The sequence below is a fragment of the Melanostigma gelatinosum genome (assembly GCF_949748355.1).
Source record: "Melanostigma gelatinosum genome assembly, chromosome: 23".
Classification (NCBI taxonomy): Eukaryota; Metazoa; Chordata; class Actinopteri; order Perciformes; family Zoarcidae; genus Melanostigma; species Melanostigma gelatinosum.
This window is the reverse complement of record NC_136656.1, coordinates 6958181-6982093: the sequence shown is the minus strand read 5'-3', so window position 1 is coordinate 6982093 and position 23913 is coordinate 6958181. Positions and strand designations below refer to the sequence as shown.

Genomic DNA, 23913 nt, shown 5'->3' with positions numbered 1-23913 from the left:
CTATTTGGAAAGGGTTCATATTTGCCCAAACTGAAGCCTATTTAAAGATAATCATTTTTCACAGCATTTATCGTGTTTCTATTTCATTTTTAATCACACTAGCTTCACTGTGAAAACGATGGGGATTTTTTTCAATTACTTTTAGTTGTTGTGGAGAAGTGAAACTAATTTGAAGCTGCCTTCTATTATTGTATTAAGCTTTTTCCATGGATCTGTTTGGAATATGCCTTCTTGTGGGAAGCCATGTCCACTGCTGCACGTCTTTTAGTCAAACTTGAACGATCGCTTTTTTTTTTTAACCACCGTGTCCACAAAGTTTCAATTGCAATCCATTCATAACATTCGGAAACATCCTGTTTACGGGCAGACTGGGTTGAAAACAGAGCCCCTGACTGACTCTCCAAATGAGAGTAATTTGCTGTAATTGCACCACGGGTGAAACCTTTGAAGACCCAGTTTGCTTTGTGACTGAAACAATGATGATTAGAGCTTGTTCACTTGTCAACTGCAAACAGGAGAGCGACCACATTTAAAAAGCAGATCTTTCCATCATGCAAAACGTAGCATCCCATTTAAGTATAAGCCTTAAAAATGCATACTTCCATACAGTCTCTTGTTTAACGAATAATACAATGTCAAAAGGTTTACTTGCACATTTCAAACGGCTATCTTTCAGATAACCAAAACCATGAAAAGAGGGGGATCCGCTTTACAAACAGGACCCAAGAATATATTTACATTTTAGCTGCAGGGTTTCAGTGACAAACAATACAGCATGAGCTAACTTGAGGCTTGAAAGGCTATACTGCTCACACCACATGATATAGATTACCTTTAGAGAAGTCTGGGCACCTCTTAACACTGCTGTTTGATCTCAATGGCACAAATTGATCCAAGGTGAAGAAATTGTGGCGTAATTATGATTGATGATGACAAAAAGGGGAAATGATTTGTGCCTTTAAATTCTCAGTGAGAAAGTTGTTCCGTTGTTGAAAGTCCACAGTAGGAACTTGAAATGTGGCCATTCAGCTGATGAGTAGTTCAACTTTTGTGTTGTTATTATTTGGGTCACAATCAATGCCGTATTGTTACAGTGGCACTATGCATGCTACAAATCATTTCTGTTTGTAAAACTTGTGCACACTGCAGTCTGATCTATACTGTACGTTTGACTCCAATAATTGATGTGTTGATTTATACGCGGTTTAACAATCTGGTTAAAAACACTGAAATATTTTTATTTTTATTTTAATCAAACTCTGTTGAGCTTGAAAATATCAGTTCAACAAAAAAAGTCATTGTACAGGTATGGAGCTTTACACTTTTCAAAGTGAAGTATTTACTGAGCAAGACGGACTGCATTCTAATATCCATACACTGCTAAATGCTACGAGAAGCATCCGAACATGCTCGCAACGCTAACGTGCCGATGTTTAACAAGTGCAACGCGCTAATATCAGCTTATCAGGCCCAATTACAAAGCACAGTTGAGACGGATGGAAGTGATTGAATTGTGGTATTTTCTGATGAACCAAAGTATTTGACATAAAATAGAAAATGTGAATATCATGTAGGCACTAGAGGAAAAGTCACTGAAGTCAGTAAGTAACATTCCATGTCATCAATCCAATAGTTGTTGAAATATTTCATTTTAGAAGAATTTATTGACCCTTGCCAAATGTGTGGCTAATAATAAACTCAGTCTGTCTGGTAGACAAACAGATATTGCAGAACTAAAAGTATTACTTGTGTGCAGTTAGCATTATGAATCCAATATTGGACATTAATATCAGCTAATTGTGGGTCAGGCTGCAGTACATGGAGGAACTGGATACACTGCTTTTGTGCCAGAAATTGACAATATGGAGCACATTACGCCGTACGCACATCTGAAACGCATTAATACAAGTACATTTAGGTTTATGACCAAGCCCCATGGCCAAACATTAGACTGAACGAGAGCACATGTCATAAAAAGATCCTGCCTGTTAACAGACGCATTAAACTGTACACACACATTCATTGTTATGTCAAGAAAAAGGAAGAAATTCAACTTAGTGTGTATCCTGCTACTGTCTCAGGAGGGATATAAAGTCAGCAGCGCAAATCTTCGACATATTTACAAAAGGAAAAACCATGTTTGAGACACGATTGCTTTCCCTACTTCCCCACAGAGACCCGAGCCTTTAACATTTTCCTCCAACAGCCTCAATTGAGCAGGAAGGATTTTCACGACGGCAGGGCGTCTGTAGCTCGGTGTCTAGAATAACTCTCTAAATAAAGAATAGAAGCAATCTGCTCTCCTTTCACTCAATGCACCTTTTTTCCTTCCCTGTTGCCAGGGGGATGACCGAACGCATTTCGTATGCAGGCGTCGCGCGCCACTGCCTCCTGAGCACAGAACCGAGTCATGTTCCACTTTAAAAGATGTTAATTTTACATTTGTAATGACCGGCTGATGGCTTAAGTAAGCGAGTGCCGCTTACAACAGGACGATGTGATGCTCTGGAAATCCGCCTCCACAAACCTCCAGCTCCTCGTCCTGGATGAAAAGATCTCTGAGAAGGACGGAGATGGGCCTCTCGTTAAAAGAAAGAAAAAGTGGCGTGGAGTGCAGATTTGTATTCCAAAACACTTTAAATGTTTTTACACTGAGTTCAAATTTGAATGAAAACTATACTTTCTGATGCACACTCTACACATCATAAGTTAACATGCTGCAGTGGAATCCATGAGATTCCTCAATTTCATGGCTGATTAGCCTGATGCCAGGATTATCAATAGTTATTTTAAGGCAGATAATACAAGATTATGACCAAATGGGATCTGTGAAATCAGCCGGAAGACGCCGGGGCCTCTCTCAAAGACAGCTCTGCAAAATGCAGTTCACGCTATCGGCAAAGAGGTGAATTAGCCGACCAAAGCTTTATATCCAAAGGGAATATTTGACACATAAATCATCTCTGCACCACGCATTAAGAGTTCACAGCTACTGCAGTGGAATTTACACAGCTTTTAAGCTTGAGGTCATGGACAATTTTTTGCAAACACCTTCATGTAAATTCCACACATCCCACTTCCCAAGGGCTAGCCAGCTCCCCAATGTTGGGAGGAGAGGTTTCAACGCGTCTCAGATATGAGCTAAGCGGTTTTGTAGCACAAGTTCTGCTCGCTTTTCCTCTTTTTTTTAAGGGTAATTAGCTTGTGCTCAACACTGTCACGTCCATAAGGGCAGCTGCTTTGGAAAAAAACAGGGCAAGAAAACAAGAGGCCAAGCCTCCCCAGGGTCAGCGCCCAGCACAGCCTGGATTATGGCACCAAAGGAATCCTGGGAAGCGTGTATTGATTTGGCCTGACACTTGCGGCCACATTTAGCTTAGCCGCTGCTGACTCGCAAAGGCTTCAAGCGGTTATCTGCCATATTCTCTACTATCTTTAAAGAGCAATGAGAAATTACCTCATGCCATAGAAGATTTATCATAAGCTAGCCGCACCTAACGGCAGATCTCTTTTGACTAATACGAGCTTAAAGTTCATGTGCAGAGGACTGTGCTTAATTAACTTGTTAGTATGAGCATGCTGAGACGGAACACTAGCCTTTATAAACCGCAGTTGTTTTACAAATTGCCTGGGTGCTGTGCTTTACTGCGTCAGTTATCTGCTGGATGCTACAGACAACACTGATGCTGCCGGCCCCTGCACTCAACCATGGACACGTTTAATAATGCTGCAGTTGCTATGAGCATGTACTGTATTGAAACAAATATCCAAAGAGCAACCCTTGGCAAATCATCCAACACTTTACCCTTTGCAGCACTCATTGGCTTTAAGTGGCCAAACGGCGTCTTATTTTATTCATGTTACAGCACTTCTGCACTCTTTAGTCTGGCGGTCTCCTGGAGCAAGAGTAGAAGTCTCACCCCATTTTCCTCTCTTCAGCTGTCAAGCCGGATCGGATTTCTCTTCTTTATCCGAATGTTTTCCAGTTAATTGAATTCCTCAGAGTAACAGTTGGAACATCATAAGGCATCTTCTTCTGCATCTCTGTCAGCTCTGCAATTGTGGGACCGCGCTGGATTAAATGGGCAAAGACAGCGTCGCAGTCGCCAGGGGTGTTATTCTAAGATCAGGCTGGAATCAGAAGTTTTGTCGGTTTCAGTTAACCAGGGCGCTGCTAAATGGCTTAAACCAAGCATCAGTGCACCCAGCGAAGGCTGTGAGATATTGCTGCGTGACAGCTAAAGTAGCTGGGTGCATCACAGACATGTACCCAGCCTAAAGAGCCCTCGCTTTGTCTTCTTCATGACTGACTTTTAAGTGTTTTATCCCTGGGACACAGCGATAACGTGCATTAAGATCAAGAACACTTGTTCCAATTGTGCCTTGTGTTTTATACTGCCCTTAAACTCGGCAGTGTCTGGACTGTGCTTTGCTGAGAATAGCTCGCTCCCATGGCTTTAGGTATGCTCACGTTAGTCTGCACTATTATTTTGTTGCCAAGAAGGAATTTGTTGTTTTAAAGTGAAGTAAAAAAGCCACAAGCAGAGCCAAATTATTTCCTTCTGTAAACATTATCCCTCATTCAGTCTCTTGATACAGATACGCATCTTCTGATCAAGGACAAAACTGTACATTTTCAAAAACAACGGTGAAGTTTTGTCCGTCTGCGGCTTAAAGGAAAAGGCTGATGTTTTTTTTCTGGATTCAAATTTTGCCTTAAATTCTTTGCAGTTGTGACTTACTCCTCCATTTACCTTGAGGGAACATGCTGTGCGTTCCAGTACCCATACTACCATACTATTGAGTATGTCAGAAAAAATACCAGCATGCTTTTCTGGCTATTCTGAACTAATCCACAATATTTGAGCAACAGGGTCAAGTAGTGTGTCCCAAATGAATGCTTACTGCATGTAACATAAGGGCAGCTGCAGTGTGTGCTAAAAGTAAAAAGAAAAAGTATTTGAGGTTTTTATACTGACAGTTTGAGTACACGTAATGTTGTCCTGTGTGGACACACTACAAACTCAAAAACATGAGATTCAGTTTGGGACGAGGACACTCCTCATTCAACATTTAGAGCTCTCACACACTTCAATTAAAGTCCATAAAGGTTAGCAGATGGAAAAAGGTGCAAGATTGTGTTGAAAACTGCACCGGTGATCAGGAAATACTTTCAAAATGGCAAACGCAATAATACAAAAACCCACAGGACGCAAGATCATTTCAAAGTGTTAAAGTTCCAGGCCTGAAGCCCAGAAGAGAGACAGAATATGAAAGCAGCGTAATACAACACCCGATAGTGTGACAAAATATTCCTACTCACTGACACAATGAATTTAACTCCAGGTAGGAAAGTCCATGTACTAATATTCTTACATTCACGGAAAAGCTCCAGGTACTGTCATTACTTAAACATGTAACCTCAAACTTGATCAATCAATCCCAGAACTTGGGAATCTTCTCAAATCCCAGAGAACCACTTTGTTTGGTGCTTACTCCGTTGGAAAGTGCTGACAAAAAAAATGATCTAGATTTGTCTTGAGGGTACTTTCATGACGCTTTACACCAAACCAGACTTGCGTTATTTGTGTCAACCAACTCAGCAAACAGCTGATCCGCTCTGTCATCCAAACAAAGCCATGTGCTTCCTATCAGGCCAAAAATGAAACCTAAACAGAGCATGATACTGGAATATGAGCAAGCTGTTCAAATTACAACGTAAAGACAACACAATCTTACTTGTGTTGTCAGGAGACACGTGCAGGCAGACCCAAAGTGAGACTTCTTTTCTTGTTAGAGAGAAGTCTGAAGACCCTTCAGAGATGATCACTTCCTGGAAACCTGTTACTTCCTGGACAGTGTCATGCCCAGGTGGGCGTAAACAGGAACTCCAACCAATCAAGCCATTACTCCCCTCTGGCCTTGCAGTTCAATGTCTTAAAATCCGAATTTAACAGAACAAAACGGCACATTTTGCGAAGTAACGAATGCGTCTCAAAAAATCAATTAGGCTGTCTAATATGAATTCAAATCATATGTAGACATTTGATCTATAGAGACGGGGAAGATGTGTTTAGTACTCCACAGGGTCTGGGTACACATGTGCTCATATGTTGAATTCAGAGAAAACTATTTTGGTCCGGACTGAAACATGTCAACGACATTTGGTGCACACATTCATGTCCTCCTCAGGATTTATGAATGTGGTGATCCTCCTGACTTTTCATCTAGCACCACCATCTGGTCAAAGTCATGAATCTGTTCAATCCTCGGTTTACGACAAAATACCTGCAAAACTATTGACATTCCCAGCAGACTCAGCTGTACTAGTGTTGAGCGCTAATTAGCAAAAATTAGTATGCTTGCAGGCCAAACCAAGTGAGATAATCTGATGAAGAATATACTAAACATCAGCATTTTAGCATTGTGAGAGAAGCATAGATATATTCCCAGGCTCCTAAATTCCACAACTTTTTGTATTCTTAATATGACATGTTACCAAGAACTGGGGAAACCTTTCAAAGGGTTTCATCTTCTCAGCGATGTATATTTCTCTTGGTCAAATGTTGAAGTCACCCACCCAGCTTACAGCTTGCTGATGTTTGAGTCATTGAAACCCACACCTCAAATTTATATTTTTTTTATCTTTTCTTCAGACATCGATATCTCCACGGTGGCTGAACAGATTTGTACCATTCAAACTGCATTTAAAATGGCCATCTCCCTTCATTATTTTGCAGGTGAACTGTGACCATAGCTCTTACCAATCTCTTGCAATATCAAGAATATCAGACGCTGGGAACACAGCAGAAATGGTAGCGTGCCGATTCTAGCATTTAGGTCAAATCCCCACTGTGCCTACAGCCCCTCAGAGCTGCTAGCATGGCTGTAGACTCGAACAGTAGACTTGTTCATAACCAGAAAGACACATCACGCACTAATAAATGAGAGTTCACACGTTCTTAATCTTTGTAGATTGAAGGGTCTATAGTCTACCAGGCCGAGGCCAATGACTTGACAAGGACTGAACAAGCGGATGCCATGTCCACACAGATCTCCCCTTTGATCCCTCAGTATAAGAGAGTATCTGAGCGTTGCAGGGTTGAACCAAAACAAATGAACACAGTCAAACTCGGGAGGAACATGTCAACAAACACGGTTCTTCATCTGAGCCTGCGGGTCAAATTAAAGCCTGTGTGGCCTCTTTGTACGGTGGCCTCTCACCGTCACGCTGAAGGAGAAACCCAAAATATAGCAACAGCACAACGCAACAAAGAAACTCTCCGATCCTCGACGTACCTCCCAAGTTCATAAACACCAGTAGTCAATCGGCCTCTTATTATAAAGGACGTGACTCACAATCTGTACTTTCTATTGTTATATTCTGTTGTGGTTCAGGATCCCAACACAATTAAAGTGGAATCACCCAGTTGGACCAGCTTCTGTCATAGCTGAGGGGTTTTTCTACCAGAACGTTTGGTGGGGTTTTGTACACTCACGCTCGACTGGTCGCATTATCTTTGCTTCACGTGTTAACCCCCCGAGTTTGTTCAGGGTCTGTAACAAAGGAAGTGGCTTATTATCACCCACCGGAGGAGTTGTCTGCACATGTACGATTCGGTAATTGCTGCCGCTTAACAAGCAGACTGAATTGGACTTGACATTGAGCCATTATTAGAAAATGAAATGCTGTTTTTGCAATTATGGGAGTTTTTGCAGGGCCCATAAGAGAATTCAGTTACATCCACATAGGTGCAGAAGTACTGTGTGATGTTTGAGAGTATAATACAAGGTATTTACTCGATGTTCAATAAACATGGGTGTAGTTTATGAATGAAAGGAGTTATTTTTTACTGAAATGTAGTTGCTTTTTCTGGACGATGTGTAATTGTTACTCGAAACAGACAAATTCTTGTTACTTTCTTTGTCAAGAAGAAGGAATTGAATGACTTCAAACAATACTGTTTGTTGTACAAGAATCAGTAACAGCATTAGTGCAATCCTGACTTCACAGGAGCAATCTTTAACTGTTCCTAAGGACACACTTGTGACAGGGAATCGGTCCTCTCAGGCTGCTGTCAAGAAACAAACAAGAAGTTGCAACCTTGACCTTATGGCTAAAACATATCAGAATTAGCTCTACATGGAGATGTCTACTAAGCCAACTAGTGGTACGCCCTAAAACAGCAAAACAATGAGCTTATGTCAACACTTTTGCATGCTCACTTTGTCGGCAGGTAAGACAATATACTTATTAATTATAAATTACATTTTCTACAGTGACCCACTTTGCACTCAATTCAAAGGCTGAAAGACTTTGCTGGTTCAGTGCATGTGCCACCAGGATGCACCCATTATTTAGCATTTTTGATTATTTTGAATTCATGTGAAAAGTGTTTTACCGCCAAAGGCACAACACAAAACAATCAGCATAATGTCAATTTCCAGTAATGCTTGTTTTGTTCTGTGTGCCTTTATTCATTTTTTCACTTTCCTACAGTATATTGTCCTCTCCGTCTCTCCGCTAATGAGTCATAAAATAAATGAATGAAATAAAAGTACCCCCCCCCCCCCACTGTAATACTGGCACCTGGTTGCACTGAGCGTTCATTAATAGTCATAGTTATAAACTGATCTTGAGTAGGACATAAGCGTATTAAAGCTCCTGTGAGATCAGCTTCACTGAACTGAAATGAGGCGTTACCTACCTACTTGCCCGCAGCATGATGCTTATACAATATGGCAGCTCAGGGCGACTCTATGCTACTTTCTCAGCCTCTCCAAGTAATTGGTGACCCAGCCAGCAACGCCACCTGACATGGGCGACTCCAGGAACTGGTGCCAGAACAGCAAACAGGGTCAATCCGATACAGAATTGGCGTATGTTACTCTAAAAAAAAAAGAAGCATGTGACAAGTAAAACCGGTCATTCGTCCAGAGAGAGGCACAGGCCTGTTTGACACAGTGTTTGGTTTAGACTTCAGTCCCATCATGCTCCATTTGTGGAGCGATGAAGCAATCTTTTCTAACTGACAGATACACTTACTGGACTTGAAGCCAAGTAAGTTTTCTCACAAAATCTCAGAATGTCAGAAAATCCACCTGTGAGATTCTTACAGAGCATATGTTACCTGTCAGGTATCTGCATTTTTTTACCGTAGCTTTTAAATCACGAGAACACCCAGTTTGGTCCTCTGAATGCGATGCCATTAAATCAAATCTCTACGCATTGAATCATTATGTGCATAATGTAAAACAAAGACACTGAAACTTGGTGTCCAGCAACCAAAAGAAGAATTGTAAAAATAACCTCCAAAGTCAGTGAATGTTCAGCTGATCCATAAAATGACAATGCGTAAAAGAAAATAGTAGAAATAAAAAAAGAAGTCAAAGGGAAGAGAACTAGTGTTCAACCAGCTAACCTGTGCCGCCTCTCTATCGCGTCCTGTTGGTCTCAAGATCTTTATAAAGAGAATGAAAATGCTAAACACTGGACCTAGAAACAGATGCATCAAATCAGAGAGAAAAAAGTTTACTTCTCCATGCAATTAGATCTGCTGTGGGATCTGTGTTTGCATTTCTCACAGTGCCTGTAGCGTCATGTCAACTATTTATTAAAAAAATAGATTGTATTTTTGAGAATCAATCCAGTATCACTAAACTAGCTACAAAAGTCAATTTCCCAATCTGGCCTCTTCAAACTGCCCAAACTTCAAACTACACCTCATCAGACCTCACCTGTAAAAGTACTTTGGCACAGTTGAATTTCCCTCCATCATTAAACGTCGTGAGGAAAAACTGACCTCTGAAATGACAACGTTTTTTAAAAAGCAGAAATTGTATTTATCCATAACTGTGCCGGCAACTGAATTGAACCAGTTTGTGATAAATAGTCTCAGCACACAACAGCGTGGAGCCTATTGTTGGCCACATGCCATCTGAATGTAAAGCAGCAGTAAAGTGACAAAAAGCAGAACACATGAACACGTTGTTCGATTGGGACACGCTGACATCTGACCTCTGACCTGAAAGTGGCTGCAAGAGTCTTTGCCACATGTTACTTAATTATCTCTGCACATACACATGAATATATATTTTGTGTGATGCATGTATTTTGCATTTAATTAAGGGCCGTTTGACAATTACACAGAGAAAAGACACAGCAGAGAAGGCTGTGGCATGGGAGGATACTGGTGGGGTCCCAAAATAACAAAGAAAAACTACTTCTTTGTGTAACCACAACAGAAATGAGCCAATAAGAAAAAACACATGTTATTTTACTGAGTAACCTGCAGTACTGAAGGCGTGAGAGGTTAAAACCTTTGTTCTGTAGCGTGCGAACATGTGGTCAGTACAGTAAGTGACAATCAAACCAATACACTGAATTATTCCCAGTGTGACGGTGAAGGATGCCGCCTGTTAGCAATCCTAGCTTCCTGCTAATATCAGTGTATGGCCATTCAGTGCACGAGTTTACAGTTTAACTTCATCTTTTTCTTTTGTTCAAAGTTTGTTATTAACCGACCTAAACATTTGAACAGTTTTACACAATCGCAAAATATGACCACCGAAATGTTCACCGAAAAAAAAAACACATTGTTGATGCCCCCCCCCCCCCCCCCCCCGAGAAGCCAGAAGCCTGGTGTTTTTTTTTTCACTGACTCGTCGTTGGGTCAACTAGTTCGGACTGAGCGGACTGATCTCTGCGATTGTGTAATGGTATTCCTCGACCTTTAACGCGGGGGTAATTTGCTTTTCCCATGCTTCTTTCATGACCTTACAGAAAGAGCTGTTTCGTTTGTAGGATTTGGGACTTCACTGGACCCTGAGGGGCGGCAACGCTCGAGCACGCTTTACTCCAATTTGTACTACTTTCCATTGAGGCCATCTTGTGTCCACTTGGCTTTGTTGAGGTGAACTTGTGTTGTTGTTTTTGGCTGCATGAGATGAATTTGGCTGAGCTTGTTACCCTTTTATTTCTTCCTTCTTCTCGTCTCGGTTCCATCATGCAGATCCTCCGGCTTGGTTGCAGCACAATACACTTTTGCTCTTTTTTCATGCTAATGCATTGGTGCACGCTATACCTCTGTTTTCTACTTGACAATCGTGAATTATATCCCAATGTTTTAGCGTTCTACAGCAGGAAGCAACTAAATAAGTTTTACATTTACAAAACACCTTTCCTGCTCAGGTGTGTGGGGGGAGGATATGTAAACAGTTTTTGACAGAAGTTTCAGTCATTGTTTGGGATTAATCAGGTCATGAAGGAACAATCTTTATTTGCAGTTTGCGTCTGCTTTAAGGAGGGTTTTAAAAGTCTGTAATTAGATCAGTAGGGAGTCACAAGATAAAGCTGAGAGGAGACAATCATTACGACAAAACATACTTTCTGTCACGGGAGTTCACAGGTAGGACCCAAACGCAAGACCACAGGAGACAGAAGTCAATGGAAACAGGTTTTATTTCGCCCGACTAAAGACAGGAAGGCGTGGAGCCCGTGGTCCGACACCCGAGTGGCAGATCGACGGTGTGAGGCCCGTGGCTCGACACCGGAGGGCTGGCAGCTTGACGGCGTGTGTAGTCCATGTAACACAAGGAGGGCAGCGCGGCGGCGTGTAATCCGTAGAACACAAGGAGGGCAGAGGACGCCACAGGGTTGAAGCGGGTGAAAGACGGTACGACCTGACAACCCCAGACTGCAGGACCAGAGTTTATATAGAGACAGGGGACTCATTAGTGGGCCCTGAGTCTGGTGTGTCAGGCTGCAGGAGGTGATCGGCTGGAGTGTCCTCAGCTATGCACAATCAAGGGTGTGGCCATGGGAGGTGTCTCGAAGCAGAGGACAAACACAGAGCACATGGCACACAATAACAAACAGGGGAATGACAGGACACATGAGGAGAGGAGATCAGGGGAAACACACACCGGGTCAGACAGGGATCCTGGATCCTGACCCTTCTGTTACAAAACGTTTTTCTTTCCTTGCTTTTCGTGGAACACTTTGATTGGAACACCGTTTATTGACATATGTCTCATGTCATAATGACCCCAAGTATATAATGCTTCATTTTAAGGGCTCATATGTTGTATTGCACACTGTGTAGAAAAACCAGACCTCATGGTTTTGCATAACTTGCACCAGACGTTGATCGAGCCTGCCCCCTAATGGCCACCTGCTTTCATTACTTGCAATAATTGTTTTAATGTTTTTGTTTGAAAGTAGCTGAACAAATAAACTTGCCTTCCCAAGATGTCAAAGAAAAGAGTGCTTAAGTGCAGCTTGGACTCACATTGTGATTTAATACAATAATTGATACAAAAGTTCTTTATTTCTACTGTAAAATTGTGATAAAAGTTCTTTACGTTCTTGTATTAACTGAAGTAATGTTGGGCCCAAATAGAGCACTTGTAGGTAAAAGGCTCAAAGCTAACATGAAGGCCAGCCAGCTAGCTTTTACACATGTCTGCAGTGTAACATCAATAAAAAGCAGCACATTCATCACACGACAGCTTGTTTTTGTGTGTTTACATTAGAAATAGATCTTCTTCTCTAATAGTGTTTGAGCAGCCAGGTCGGTGCAGGGCCTCCCGCCAGGACAAAGTAGTTCCACCACCAGGGCTTCTCTGCCCTCTCCTCGCGGTTCTGGCTCAAATCCGACGTCAGGGTGTAGCGCTCGTACTGATTATACGGGTCAAAGCGGTCGTAGGTGCCCATTGACAGGATGGCGACGTCATCCTCCTCTGGCGTGTCGAGCTCGAGCGCAGCTTTCTGCAGCACAAAGTCCACCCGGCCCGCTGTCTGCATGCGACGAGGCAGGTGGACTTTCTTCACGCTTCTGGAGTAGCCAGGAGCCGAGGCGGTCACGACGTGGATGCCAGGGGTGAGGAGGCGCCAGTAGTCTCCGTTTTCAGCTGGGCAGGGAGAAGGAGACGGAGTGTTTGGACTTACATTCTTGTGTTTGAGTGGGACATATTTGAAGGGGCTCTACTGACCACTCTTTTATCTGTCAAAGTCCCATAACTTTATGGAAGTGTGATACTAAATGGCTGGAGGGCCCCTTAATAGAACAAATTGAGTCATGCTGTGATCATTTTGGCTAATTCATCTGTGAAAAATGGTGCATCTTGTTGGCAGCTGATATTAATTACCTGTGGTAATGTCATGCCGTATTCCTCTGACTGATACTCGTGCACCTGTGATGGCGTTTCCCTCCTCATCTCTAACGATTCCTTTGATACCTCCATGGGCCTGAGGAACAACACAAGACACATATGATTGTCTGTGCTGGTACAGTGTATTCTGCTGTTTCCCAACCCACCAATATTCCCTAACCTGTGACTGCTCCAACACTTTGGTACTGGATCAGAGCATGTGGAAGCCAAACGTCACGATATCAACAAAGAAGGATGAAAAACTGAACCATAATCATGTTCTTACCGCTTCCATAAATGTGATTAAAGCCTCGTGGTGTTCTTCCCAGCCGGTAAACAATTCCTCTTCAGCGGGGAATTTATCACAGCCCAGCTCCACAGTCACCTCAAAACAGTTGCTGTGAAGATAGTTGAAGTCTTGCATGCCTGAGAGAGAGACAAAAACAGAACTGCTGTAACTGCTTTACCCAGAAACCGATGAGAAACCGTGCTGATCTTTCACCCTCCACCTCTCAGGGGTTCCCCGCTTCCCTGATTCTCTATCACGACTAGTCTTACAGCGACCCCTAGTGGCTTCATCTCATTTATATTTCAGAGTCAGAAATCAACACGAAGACACTGTTACTGAGGGATAATGTGCACTTATTCAACTCACCACCTGTAATGCTGGACCACTGCGCTCCATTAACAGTTCCTTTCTGACTGTTTGCACGAGACGATCCACACCGGCCGTAGTCATTGGACATTGTCTCGTGGGCATTTGCATATGTTCTCGCAAGAAGCTTGAATACCTGAGGAATTAAAAACCCGCGGGTTATGTCTCTCCTTCAAGTTCATAACAGACGATGAGAAGATAAACATTACGTTTTTTAAAAGATGTCCAAGATTGAGGACGCAGGGAAAATAAATATGTTTTTATTTGGATGTGTATGTCAAAGGGCCATGATCGCTTTCATCGCCCGCTCACCTTGTCGTCTGGTGTTGGGGAGAACATGTTGCGCTCCAGCGGGTGTTTGGACAGATCGTAGGGGTAGGACACCACCAGGTCCCCACCATGGAAGTTAGCGGAGAGCACGAACGGGATGGAGCGGATCCATTTCATGACAGCATAAGTCTCTGGTGCAACCTGGATTGCAGCATTAAGACTTATTTGGACCAAGAAATGAACCAAATCAGGTTTATTGGATTTAAAGTGGTCGAGCGGTTCCTCAGGAATGTCACCCATTAGACATCAGGCACTGACCTCGTGACCTTTATGGATAAGGATTCATACTGTACCTTACCAAACCAGTAATAGTCTGGGATTGGGATGTGGTCGGTGCGGTAGCGCTTCTGTCTGCGTCGGCTGTAAGCGACGGATGTCAAATCGGGGAAGTTTCTGTTCAGGTCGATGTTCTGAGCGTTGCTCCGGCCGATGTTCCAATAATCATATCTGGGACCCTGAGGAAGTCACACATTGGTGTTTCAGAAAAGTAGCCATTGAGGAATATTATTCATTTAAGTATTTATCATTTCAGAGACTATCTGGATTTCTAATTCCAACAGTATGACGCATAAAACAACGGGCTTACTGCTGGTACATCTATTTACAACACTTCAGTCTACATGGCATTCATCAGATATCTGGACAACAACTGCAACAGTTCCATAAACTGCCAAATGAACGTACGTGACGGTGGAGAACCAACCTGCTCCTCGTCATCGCTGTAGTTATTGTCCTGGAGTCCAGAAACAGCCAAGTCGTATCCGTCGGGGTTCATGGAGGGCAGGATATGGATGCGAGAGGTGTTGATGAGGGTCTGGATGCGCTCGTTCCCCAGCTGATACTCTGAGCACATGTACTGAGCCAAGAAGATCAGCAGCTGGCGGCCCAGGACTTCATTTCCGTGCATGTTGCCGATGTACTTTATCTCTGGCTCGACTACAGAGGGTCACATTTACAGCAACTGGTTTATGATGATGATGAGAAAGAATGTCGTTTATCTACACACACCACACACGCTTTACTTACGCAGTTCATGTCGGCCGGGGTTGTTTGAGAACTCGATCACGAGCAGCTCCCTGCCCTCCATGCTCCGGCCGATGCTGTAGGTTCTCGCTATGTCGGAGCATCGTTCCTCGGTTTTCTTCAAGATGCCGATCATCTGAGCGTTGGTGTGATAGGTGAACTGCATCGTCGTGGCGGGCTCCTCAGGGGGAAGGATTTCCATGCTGTCAAAGGCCTCTCCATCCTGCTCTGCCGTGAAGACAAAACATCAATGGGCTTTTAGATCTAACGGTCACTGGCCACGTTTTAGATCCATCAAACTAAAATGCTGCGTACATTCTTGCAAGGCCGCCAGGCTATAAATAGATAGTTTGAAGAGTCTGGTATGCAGAAAGCAAAGAGAGTGTGGACGGTCGATATACAGTACAGCCGACACATAAAGATGGTAAACCGGCAGATGTCTGCCCTTATTTTTGTATTCACACTGAGCAAAAAAACAATGATCGCTCCAATACCACATGGAACACATTAAACCTTCGTGCTGCCAGATTTAAATGACCGAGGAGACTACTACTGATTTAAGTGCATGCTTTGCACAATGTAAATCTGTTATCAGGCTCAATCTTCTTCCTCTTAAACAAGAGCCTGCAACTTGAACAGACCCTCTGCCATTTAATATGAGTTCAGTTGTTTATGGAGACAGCAGCCACATCCCTCTTCTTCTCTTTTTTCATTTGATTTGTATGTGCTGTGTAGCACGCTAATGTGCTGAGAGATCACTGTGGGAAGAGGTCACATGATATCAAAACAGAAACAAGGACATCAGTTTGAGATGAATGTGAATATGGGAATAATTATCAAGTCCAAACCTGCTGCCAGACATCTGAACTAAATTCAACATGGCTGGAAAGGTTTTGCAGGAGAATAAAAAGTGAGACACTTGCATTTAGCAGTACAGGTTAAGATAATTCATTTTATTGGTTCATTTCAAGACTCTTACAGCTGTGAATGAATTTGACTGGAAACAAATACTAAAATACTTGATTAAATGCTCAGATAACTGTTTTTGGACTTCAAGACTTTTTTGAAAATACTGCCAGACATCATTTGCTTTTCTGTGGTGATTTAAGGCGCCGTTTGTACGGCTAGGCTGCTAATAAAAACAGAGGACAATAGCCACAGGACCCAGTGTAAGTGCGGGTTTATGTGGGGAAATAAGGCGTTCATGTTGGATTGTATTTTGAGGGGAGCCACATGAGCATGTGTGCGAACCAGATGCCTGCTCTATTGGAACTCAAAGGACTACACTTTCTCGTTGTTTCTCTTGCAGATCAAGACAAAGGGTAAAAAATGAAATATATATATTTAGTCATACCCAAAACAAAAGGTCAGGTCACCAAGGTTACAATACCAATGTAGTGTAATTAGTTCTCACCTCTGAGGCCCTCCAGCGGGTCATAACATCCCTCTTGCTCACTGACAAAGAAGCGATCGCAGTCCAGGAAGTAGGGCCAAGCCATCTCTATCCCCTCGACAGCGTGGCTGCATCTCTTGCGCACCGTCTCACAGGTGGTGCGGCAGGGCTTCAGCATCTTCTCCTTCTCGCAGCGCGGGGCCAACACAGAGCAGCCCAGCATGCGGATTTCAGGGTTGCACTCTCCCCCGAGCAGGGCTTCGACGACGCTCATGAGGAGGTACTCGGCGCCGGCCTCGGCGTCTCCGTGGGTCTTGTGGCCGAGGATGTTTGGGAACATGGTCTGAGTGTAGGCCATGTCGTCGCAGTAGGACAGTGACACATCTGTGCATTTGGCTGAGATGGTGGGGGGGGAGAAATCTGATACGTTAAACATTTTAAAAGTAAATGATGAGCATTCTCACTTTATCAATCTTTCTCCAGGGATCCAGACGTGTATCTCCATCCGTCACACACTTAATGACGAGCCTCACTCTGCTGTCTTCAATCATCGAGCTCCAAATGTTTCTATTATCTCTGGAAATTAGAATATGAATATTTCAGACCGTCATTGATCATCTAAAAATACACACGATGTGTCTGATGGCTTTCGGACCAGATTTCATGAAGACTACGCCCAGTGAGACTTATGATCTCATCCTTTTTGTTGTTAAAAACATTGACTCACAGGGATGCAACCGGACAAACACTTGACCTATCAGGGAGATGTGGAGCCTGATCATTCACCGGTGTGAACAAAAAGATGTGGTTTCAGGCTCAAACATCAAAGAAAGCTCCCAGTTATGAAGACAAACATTCCAGCCCTCCAAGCCCCAGAGGTACTTACGTTTTTCTTCCACTGTTGGCTTGCACAGTCCTGCAAGACACATCAGCATAATCATAATTAGCGTGACACCGTGGCAGACACTAGATGGCAGAGTGGTCTCTTTAGAAACGCTTCAGAAGTGGCCTACAAAGTACTCTGCTTGATGTGTCTCTGCAGCGTTCTGAAATGCCTGTCCGTCTGCAAACGTATCATTGAAAAAGTCACGAAAGTTCAACATATTTGACAATATTGTAAATCTTAATCCTCAACGTTGAAAAGCATGATTTCATCTGGAATATATTGTACCATGTCAAGCAGTAGGCCAACATCTAATCGTTTTGTCCCTTTAAAAGTTACTTTTAAAGCAAGTTTTTACAAGTTTTACTGCACAATGTCAGCTTCTGAATCTATAACACTACAATCTGCACGCGGGAATGTGTATAATTCCTGCAGCAGGTTCCGGATGCACGTATAATGATAACAATAAAAGTATCTCATCGCTTAAAACTGAAGAACTTTACCCCGAAATCCCGGATCACACCGTGGAGGAGCACACGACACAAATACCAACAACTGCAGAAGGATTAGCAGCATGCCGCTCGTTTTTCCGTGGTTTATTCTATTCCGTTTCGATGTGGCACCTCGCGCACGCAGCCAGAGAGGGTGTGTGCGTCAATTTCCCAAAGTCTGTTGAAATTCCCCCTGAACTTCCTTGAACTTCATTACACGTATTACGGTCAACTATCACGTTACAGAGGAGGTGGCTCTGAGGTGATTTTGGAAATGTGCGCACACATTCACGGAGATTTTGTGAAATTGAAAAGGCAGCATGGAGGCAGAGTTTTTGTTCCAGGAGACTTTTTGACTCTGTAATAAAATGAATGCTAATTGTGACCTGTGATTGATTGTTTCTGTTGGATATTGCAATAAATGCACAAACTGGGCCTCTTATTATAATGTTGAAATGACTTTCTGACTGTTCTGTGCTCAAAGATACATCCTAGTGCTGAGTTTTAGGCTAATGGCCATAGTTGTGACACCACCTATGGTTTGTGAAAGGACATTTTTGATGATGAAGTCTGGATTCTTTTGGGTCAAACTTTACCATCAAACTCCATCTTGGAACCAGACAAATCCACATTAAAGCAAACGGGAGGAAGCTCTGTTGCAGCTGAGATGGTGTGAGCTGCAGCCATCCCAACTAGCTGCAAAAGACTGTAAGCAAACAAGCACTTTAAGCCTTAAAATGATCCTCAATGGAACAATGATTCACGTAATGCACCAAGATAGTCATTTGACAGAACAAAATCTTTGATTGTCAATCGAATTCATTCATTTATTTTCAAGACTCATCCGAAGTGATTGCCACCTGACCTGATTTCCATCAATGTAACCTCATCATCAACTGCTCTTCTCTCCTTCGTGATGAGCTGATCTGAATTAGCACAATGGGAAGCATGATTATTCATCATGCAGGCAGGCGGGCAGGATCCCAGGGTTCAGTATCTCGATAGCAAGCTTGGACCACTGGCTGTAAAGAGCGGAGTGAGTTGAGGGTGGTAAACTCACTCAGTTGACTCAGTTGTTGCCCTTTAAAACTTGAGCAGCTGTGACATATTTTTCCATGCATACATTTTCCATTTGAGCAGTTTTAATCACCACTTTCTCCTTTAGCACTTTCCGATGATTGGGGTTAATCAGATGCTGCGTTAATATTGCCAACCCCATGGCTTCAGTATACCACCTTGAGCTGCTTTTAGCGTGAACCGCTTGAAGTCAGAGGTGTTGGTAACTTTGGTGATTCCTTCACTTCTTGCTGCGAATAATTACTGTTGACCTGTTTCCGTGCATTAAATTAAGTCTGAGGCAGAATAAATCAGAATCACAAATTGGCAAAAAGGATCTTTGACCCGTCTCTTTAATTACGCTTGGCAAAAATGCTACTGCAACAGAGACATTTACACCATATATATCATCTTTGAAATAATTCGGGCCACAAAGCAGATGCAAACAAAACAATGTGATGCAGAAACATGATGACGGTCAATAAGTTATGTTTCCTTTCAAGTGTACCTGTATCCATCAATTTCAATATTAAATAGATGATGTTTCCATAATCCTGATTTGTCATTTCGTGTCCAAGACTTTTAACTGTTTGAATTGAATTTACAAACTTACAAATTAAATCAAAGGACATTATCTAGATTCAATGACATTACTGTGAAAACATTAATATTTGTAAAAGCTTTATAATTGACAGCTTTTATTGCACATATTCCACTTACAGCTAATATCACTGCCAAAAAAAGAGCAAGAGGCTTACAGGGGGGGGGGGGGACATGTGTATAAAGAACATCCAAAATAAACAGATTTTTAATAATAAAGCAGCTATTCTGGTTAAAGTATAGAACCTCTGAAAAATTCACATATTCAAATCTGGCACGTACAGAAAACAGTGTGTTTAAAGCACTTTGAAAGCATTCCTATGCTACACCACATTGCTTCCCTTTTATCTAGACAAAAAGTTGTTCCTTTACAATGCAAAATATATAATAATATATTGTAAATATCCATAGAAACATCTTCTCCAGTCAACGGGCAAAAACTAAGCACAGTTTTTTTTCAGTCAAACGTGGGCTATCTTTACTACATTCAGTTTCAAACTCGCACTTAAAAGGAGAAGTCGGTGATTTTCTGTTTTTCTTACTGTCAAGAAATCCCATGAAAGGACCAAAACCAACGATGAATTGATCCTACGAACATGAGTGTAGGCAAAGATCTCAATCTTCAAATAAACTCTCAAATCACATTATCCCTGGAGGTGTGAGAGCGCTGGTTCAAATCATGAGGGAGTTTGATTTAATTGAATAAAACATGTGTCCAAGCATGCTTTGCAGACGAAGTGGCTTAGGAACTTGGTGTTTGGTAAAACGGCCACTATTTAGTATATACAGCCCTTCTGCTTCCATGAATACGTGGATTAACCCGTGCCTGAAGAAGGTCCTCTCCTGTTTGAGTTACGTTGGCTCAAACCTGCAGTGGCCATCTGCAGAAAGAAAGTATGAAACCTGTTTTAGAAATGAAAAGTAAACGTCCATGACCCGTTTTATAAGATCACCATACAGCTTCGGGGCGTCCGGTGGCTTAACTTAGATGCAAAGGAGATAAATGCAATTTTTTGATTGACCTGTGTTGCATGCCATGAACAAAGACAAAAATGCAACAACAAACAAAAATAAATCTAAAAAGAAACGGGTCCGCAAATATCGACAGATGGAGAAACACGTTGTCGGTTTTGGTCTTCTCATTGCACTTGTTGACAACAACAAAAACATGGAATATCACCAACCTCACCATTAAATATCATGGTGTAAATGTTATTTGCCTTTGGCTCCTCGAACTATAGTAGCTCTGAGAAAATTAGACAAAGTGCATCAAATATTCAGTGACTGACGTGACACTGCAAAGTAGTCTAACATGGTCGATACAGAACATGGCGATAATGTGCAGCAGTTGGGTCTCCATAAGAGGACGCTATCCAGAAGCAGGAGCAACGCCGTCTCTCCTTCTCTTCACATATTCGCTCCGGCACCCGTCGACCATCAGCTTCTACCTCCGTCCCTGCGTTTTTGTAGCGGAGGAAAGGTCGCTATACGTGTGGATTTTGCAGAAATCATTACAAAGTGGTCGGTAGAGTACAAAAGGCCACTTTACACATGTGGCTCAAAGAGAAGGAGGAGCCGGTGTCCAGCTGTTGTGTTCCTTCACCTGTAGATGAATCTGAACCCGTGACTGATTCGATGAAATTGATTTGTCTGATCTGTGTGCGCTTTGTGTGTTCCGCCCATCGCCGATGAATCACAGATCGCTTGTTTGCCAATACCGTCTGAAGCCAACGTCTCCACATCGTCCCCATCGCTCCATATCTGTGCTTTCCTTCACCGCTTCATCCTCCCCCTCATCACCATCTTCTCATTCTTCCCCGCCCACTATCTTCCTTTCTTATGCTGTCTCTTCACCCCTCCCACCCACAACCTCTCCCCTATTTCTGCTCTCTTCTCTAACAATATCCTGTCCTCTCTGTCTCTCTCCTCGTCCTTTTCCTCCGTCCACACCTTCTTCCAAGGGGCAACCTTTATTTTTGGCCTGTAGTGTGTCTCTGCCGTGTCCGCGCGTTTGCCATTAGCTGATCCTCTGGAGGCAGTAGTCGTTCTCCGTGTCTAAAGAGCTGTTGTGGCCGGACGAGGGGTACAGGTCACGGCGGAGCAGCCTGTTGACGACAGTAACCAGGACCTTCTTGTACTGCTGACGTAGGAGGGAGTAGGCGAAGGGGTCGGACGCAGCCTTGCTGTATGTCAGGCACTTGCTGATGATTCCCCAGTGGCGGTTGATGTCCACGGAGGGTATGAGCTCGGCCAACCTGAATGGGCGGCAGCAGAAACATAACTAGACAAAGTACATTTAAGTCAGAGCTCTTTTTTTTCTCTTAAGTGAATTAGGTAAGACTGAGCCTATATGGGCTTTAAACACATGAGGGACTTTATGACAATTATAAGGGGACGTCAGGGTGGGGGGGGTCGGGGGTTATGTGTTTTTTTCAGAAGGGAGGGTAGCCTGACATTTTTGAAGAGCAGGAGATGGTTTTAAAAAGCATCTTGAAATTCATTTTAGTCTTCTTTTGAGTTTTTACAAATCGTATGGAAGTTTCAAAAGGCCACTTAAAAACAAAGAAATAAAGCGAAATACAACACACTTTGTAATGTGTAGGCGTCAGAGAAAAGCTTAAACCGGCCAATATTAAATGCAAAGCACTATCAAGGAGGCACAGGCAAACTTGTCAGAGCATAATTGCAATTTAATACGTTTGATAAAATGTATGTTTTTTTTATTTATTTCATTGTTTTATTTGTTTTTTTAGGTATTTAAAATATAATTGTTTCATACCACTGGGGACGGCTTTGGCTTTTTAAAAATGTAACCATAAGCTTCAGCCCCCTTCACACTCCGTTATATCTGTACAGTATACTTCATGATCTGCAAATGAACGTTACGGAACAAAAATGTAATAAAAGCATAAGGTTACCACAGAGAGCGAAGAATATTACACGTTTACCATTAACTGATGTTCGTAAATGCTACTTTAAAAGAACAGAGGCATGAGTATGAATTATCATAATTAGATGGATCAGGGTATACTTCCAGTGACTATAGGGTCAGGGGTTACTCAGACGCTTTGTCCTTGTTAGTGTGTCCTTCCTCTTCCCAACCAAATGTCAAACTGATGGATCATCAGCACCACATCTGGCTCACAGCCCCTGAATCATTTCCTTATTTCTCTGAGATGTATGAACTGTATTTATTGTACATTGTATTGTGTGTTTTTCAGTCAGTCAACTGTTTCCGGAGAAACTCTCATGTGACTTTGCACTTCAAGTGTTCAATTGTGCCTCATCTGATCTAATGCAGTGACAGATCTGTATGTTAGGGGACAATAAGATGATGTTTATATGTTACATGTATTGTTCGGGGAATTTATCTTTGAAGTTGTTCTACAGGAGTTTTGCAGTGAATTAGATGTACCAATTCGACTTACCTTGTGATTACATAAGGAGCAAAGCAGATGATGAACGAGCCGATGAAGATGCTGATCTTCTTTGTGGCTCTCTGCTTTCTCCTCTTTTGCTCCGCTAAACATCTTTGTTTGACGCTGCAAACAGCAGAAGACTTTTAGACTGTGAATTATACATTTAAAAAAAAAGGCCTGTGGGTTGGAAAAGAACGCATGCGTATAAATAATTGAGCAAAAGCATTCGGTGAACTATACCTCGGGTGAATGTCGACCAGCAGGAAAAGAGTCTGCATGGTGATAATGTCAATCCTCTTGCAGTGGAACCTGGCGACTTTCAGCACCTTCAAGTAGGTGAAACACAAAATAAGCAGCGACAGGATGAAACTGGTGGCGTGGAAAACGACGGTGAAGATCGCGAACTTAATCCGGTCGCCGCCTTCCTCGCGCGGCTGCAAGGTGCAGGACGCGTACGCGTGGCTGTAGTTGACCCAGGAGAAGAGCAGCGCCGTCAGGGAGAAGGTGAAGGAGTGCAGCCAGGAGTAGCACACCATGATCAGCGCGTCCTTGTAGCGCATCTTAGCGGAGTAACTGAGCGGGAACACCACCGCTATCCACCGGTCGATGCTGAGAGCCGCCATGCTCAGCATGGTGTTCGCGGTCAGAAAGGTCTCCAGGAAGCTCACCGTGTGGCACACGCAGTCCCCGAACGGCTGCTGGTCCCTGATAATCCCCACCAGTGTGGCCGGCATGTTCAGAACCGTGATGAGGATGTTGCAGAAGGACAGGTTCATGGTGAAGACGCCGGGCACCTGTCGGCGTATCTCGGCGCTGTGGACGAAACATAGCAGCACCAACAAGTTTGATGACAGCGAGACGAGCGCGACCGCGACGATGAACAAAGCGAAAAGGGTTTCGGCAAAGTCCAT

The 23913-nt window shown here is 43.0% G+C and overlaps 2 protein-coding genes across 2 annotated transcripts; both read right to left on the bottom strand.

Annotated features, from left to right (window-relative positions):
* Positions 1-11472: 11472 nt before the first annotated feature.
* LOC306796407 (carboxypeptidase Z-like) lies at positions 11473-18134 on the bottom strand. Its single transcript, XM_079295305.1, has 11 exons — positions 17940-18134; positions 17440-17469; positions 16575-16949; positions 15164-15388; positions 14841-15073; positions 14431-14592; positions 14120-14278; positions 13808-13943; positions 13439-13578; positions 13150-13249; positions 11473-12912 (listed from the first exon to the last, which is right to left on the bottom strand). The coding sequence occupies exons 1-11, from the start codon at positions 18010-18012 to the stop codon at positions 12551-12553; spliced, it is 1995 nt and encodes a 664-aa protein (XP_079151431.1). The 5' UTR covers positions 18013-18134; the 3' UTR covers positions 11473-12550.
* Positions 18135-21600: 3466 nt separating this feature from the next.
* gpr78b (G protein-coupled receptor 78b) lies at positions 21601-23913 on the bottom strand (the record flags this gene model as incomplete). The annotated part of the gene is made up of 3 exons (XM_079295555.1): positions 21601-21838; positions 23012-23125; positions 23243-23913. The coding sequence occupies 3 exons, from the start codon at positions 23911-23913 to the stop codon at positions 21601-21603; spliced, it is 1023 nt and encodes a 340-aa protein (XP_079151681.1).

Coding starts and splice junctions, on each gene's coding strand:
- LOC306796407 (XM_079295305.1), bottom strand. CDS start 18,012: ATGCTGCTAATCCTTCTGCAGTTGTTGGTATTTGTGTCGTGTGCTCCT. Junction 14,279..14,430: donor ACTATTACTGGTTTGGTAAG/GTACAGTATGAA, acceptor GCTGCAATCCAG/GTTGCACCAGAGACTTATGC. Junction 13,579..13,807: donor GTGGTCCAGCATTACAGGTG/GTGAGTTGAATA, acceptor TCTCTCTCTCAG/GCATGCAAGACTTCAACTAT.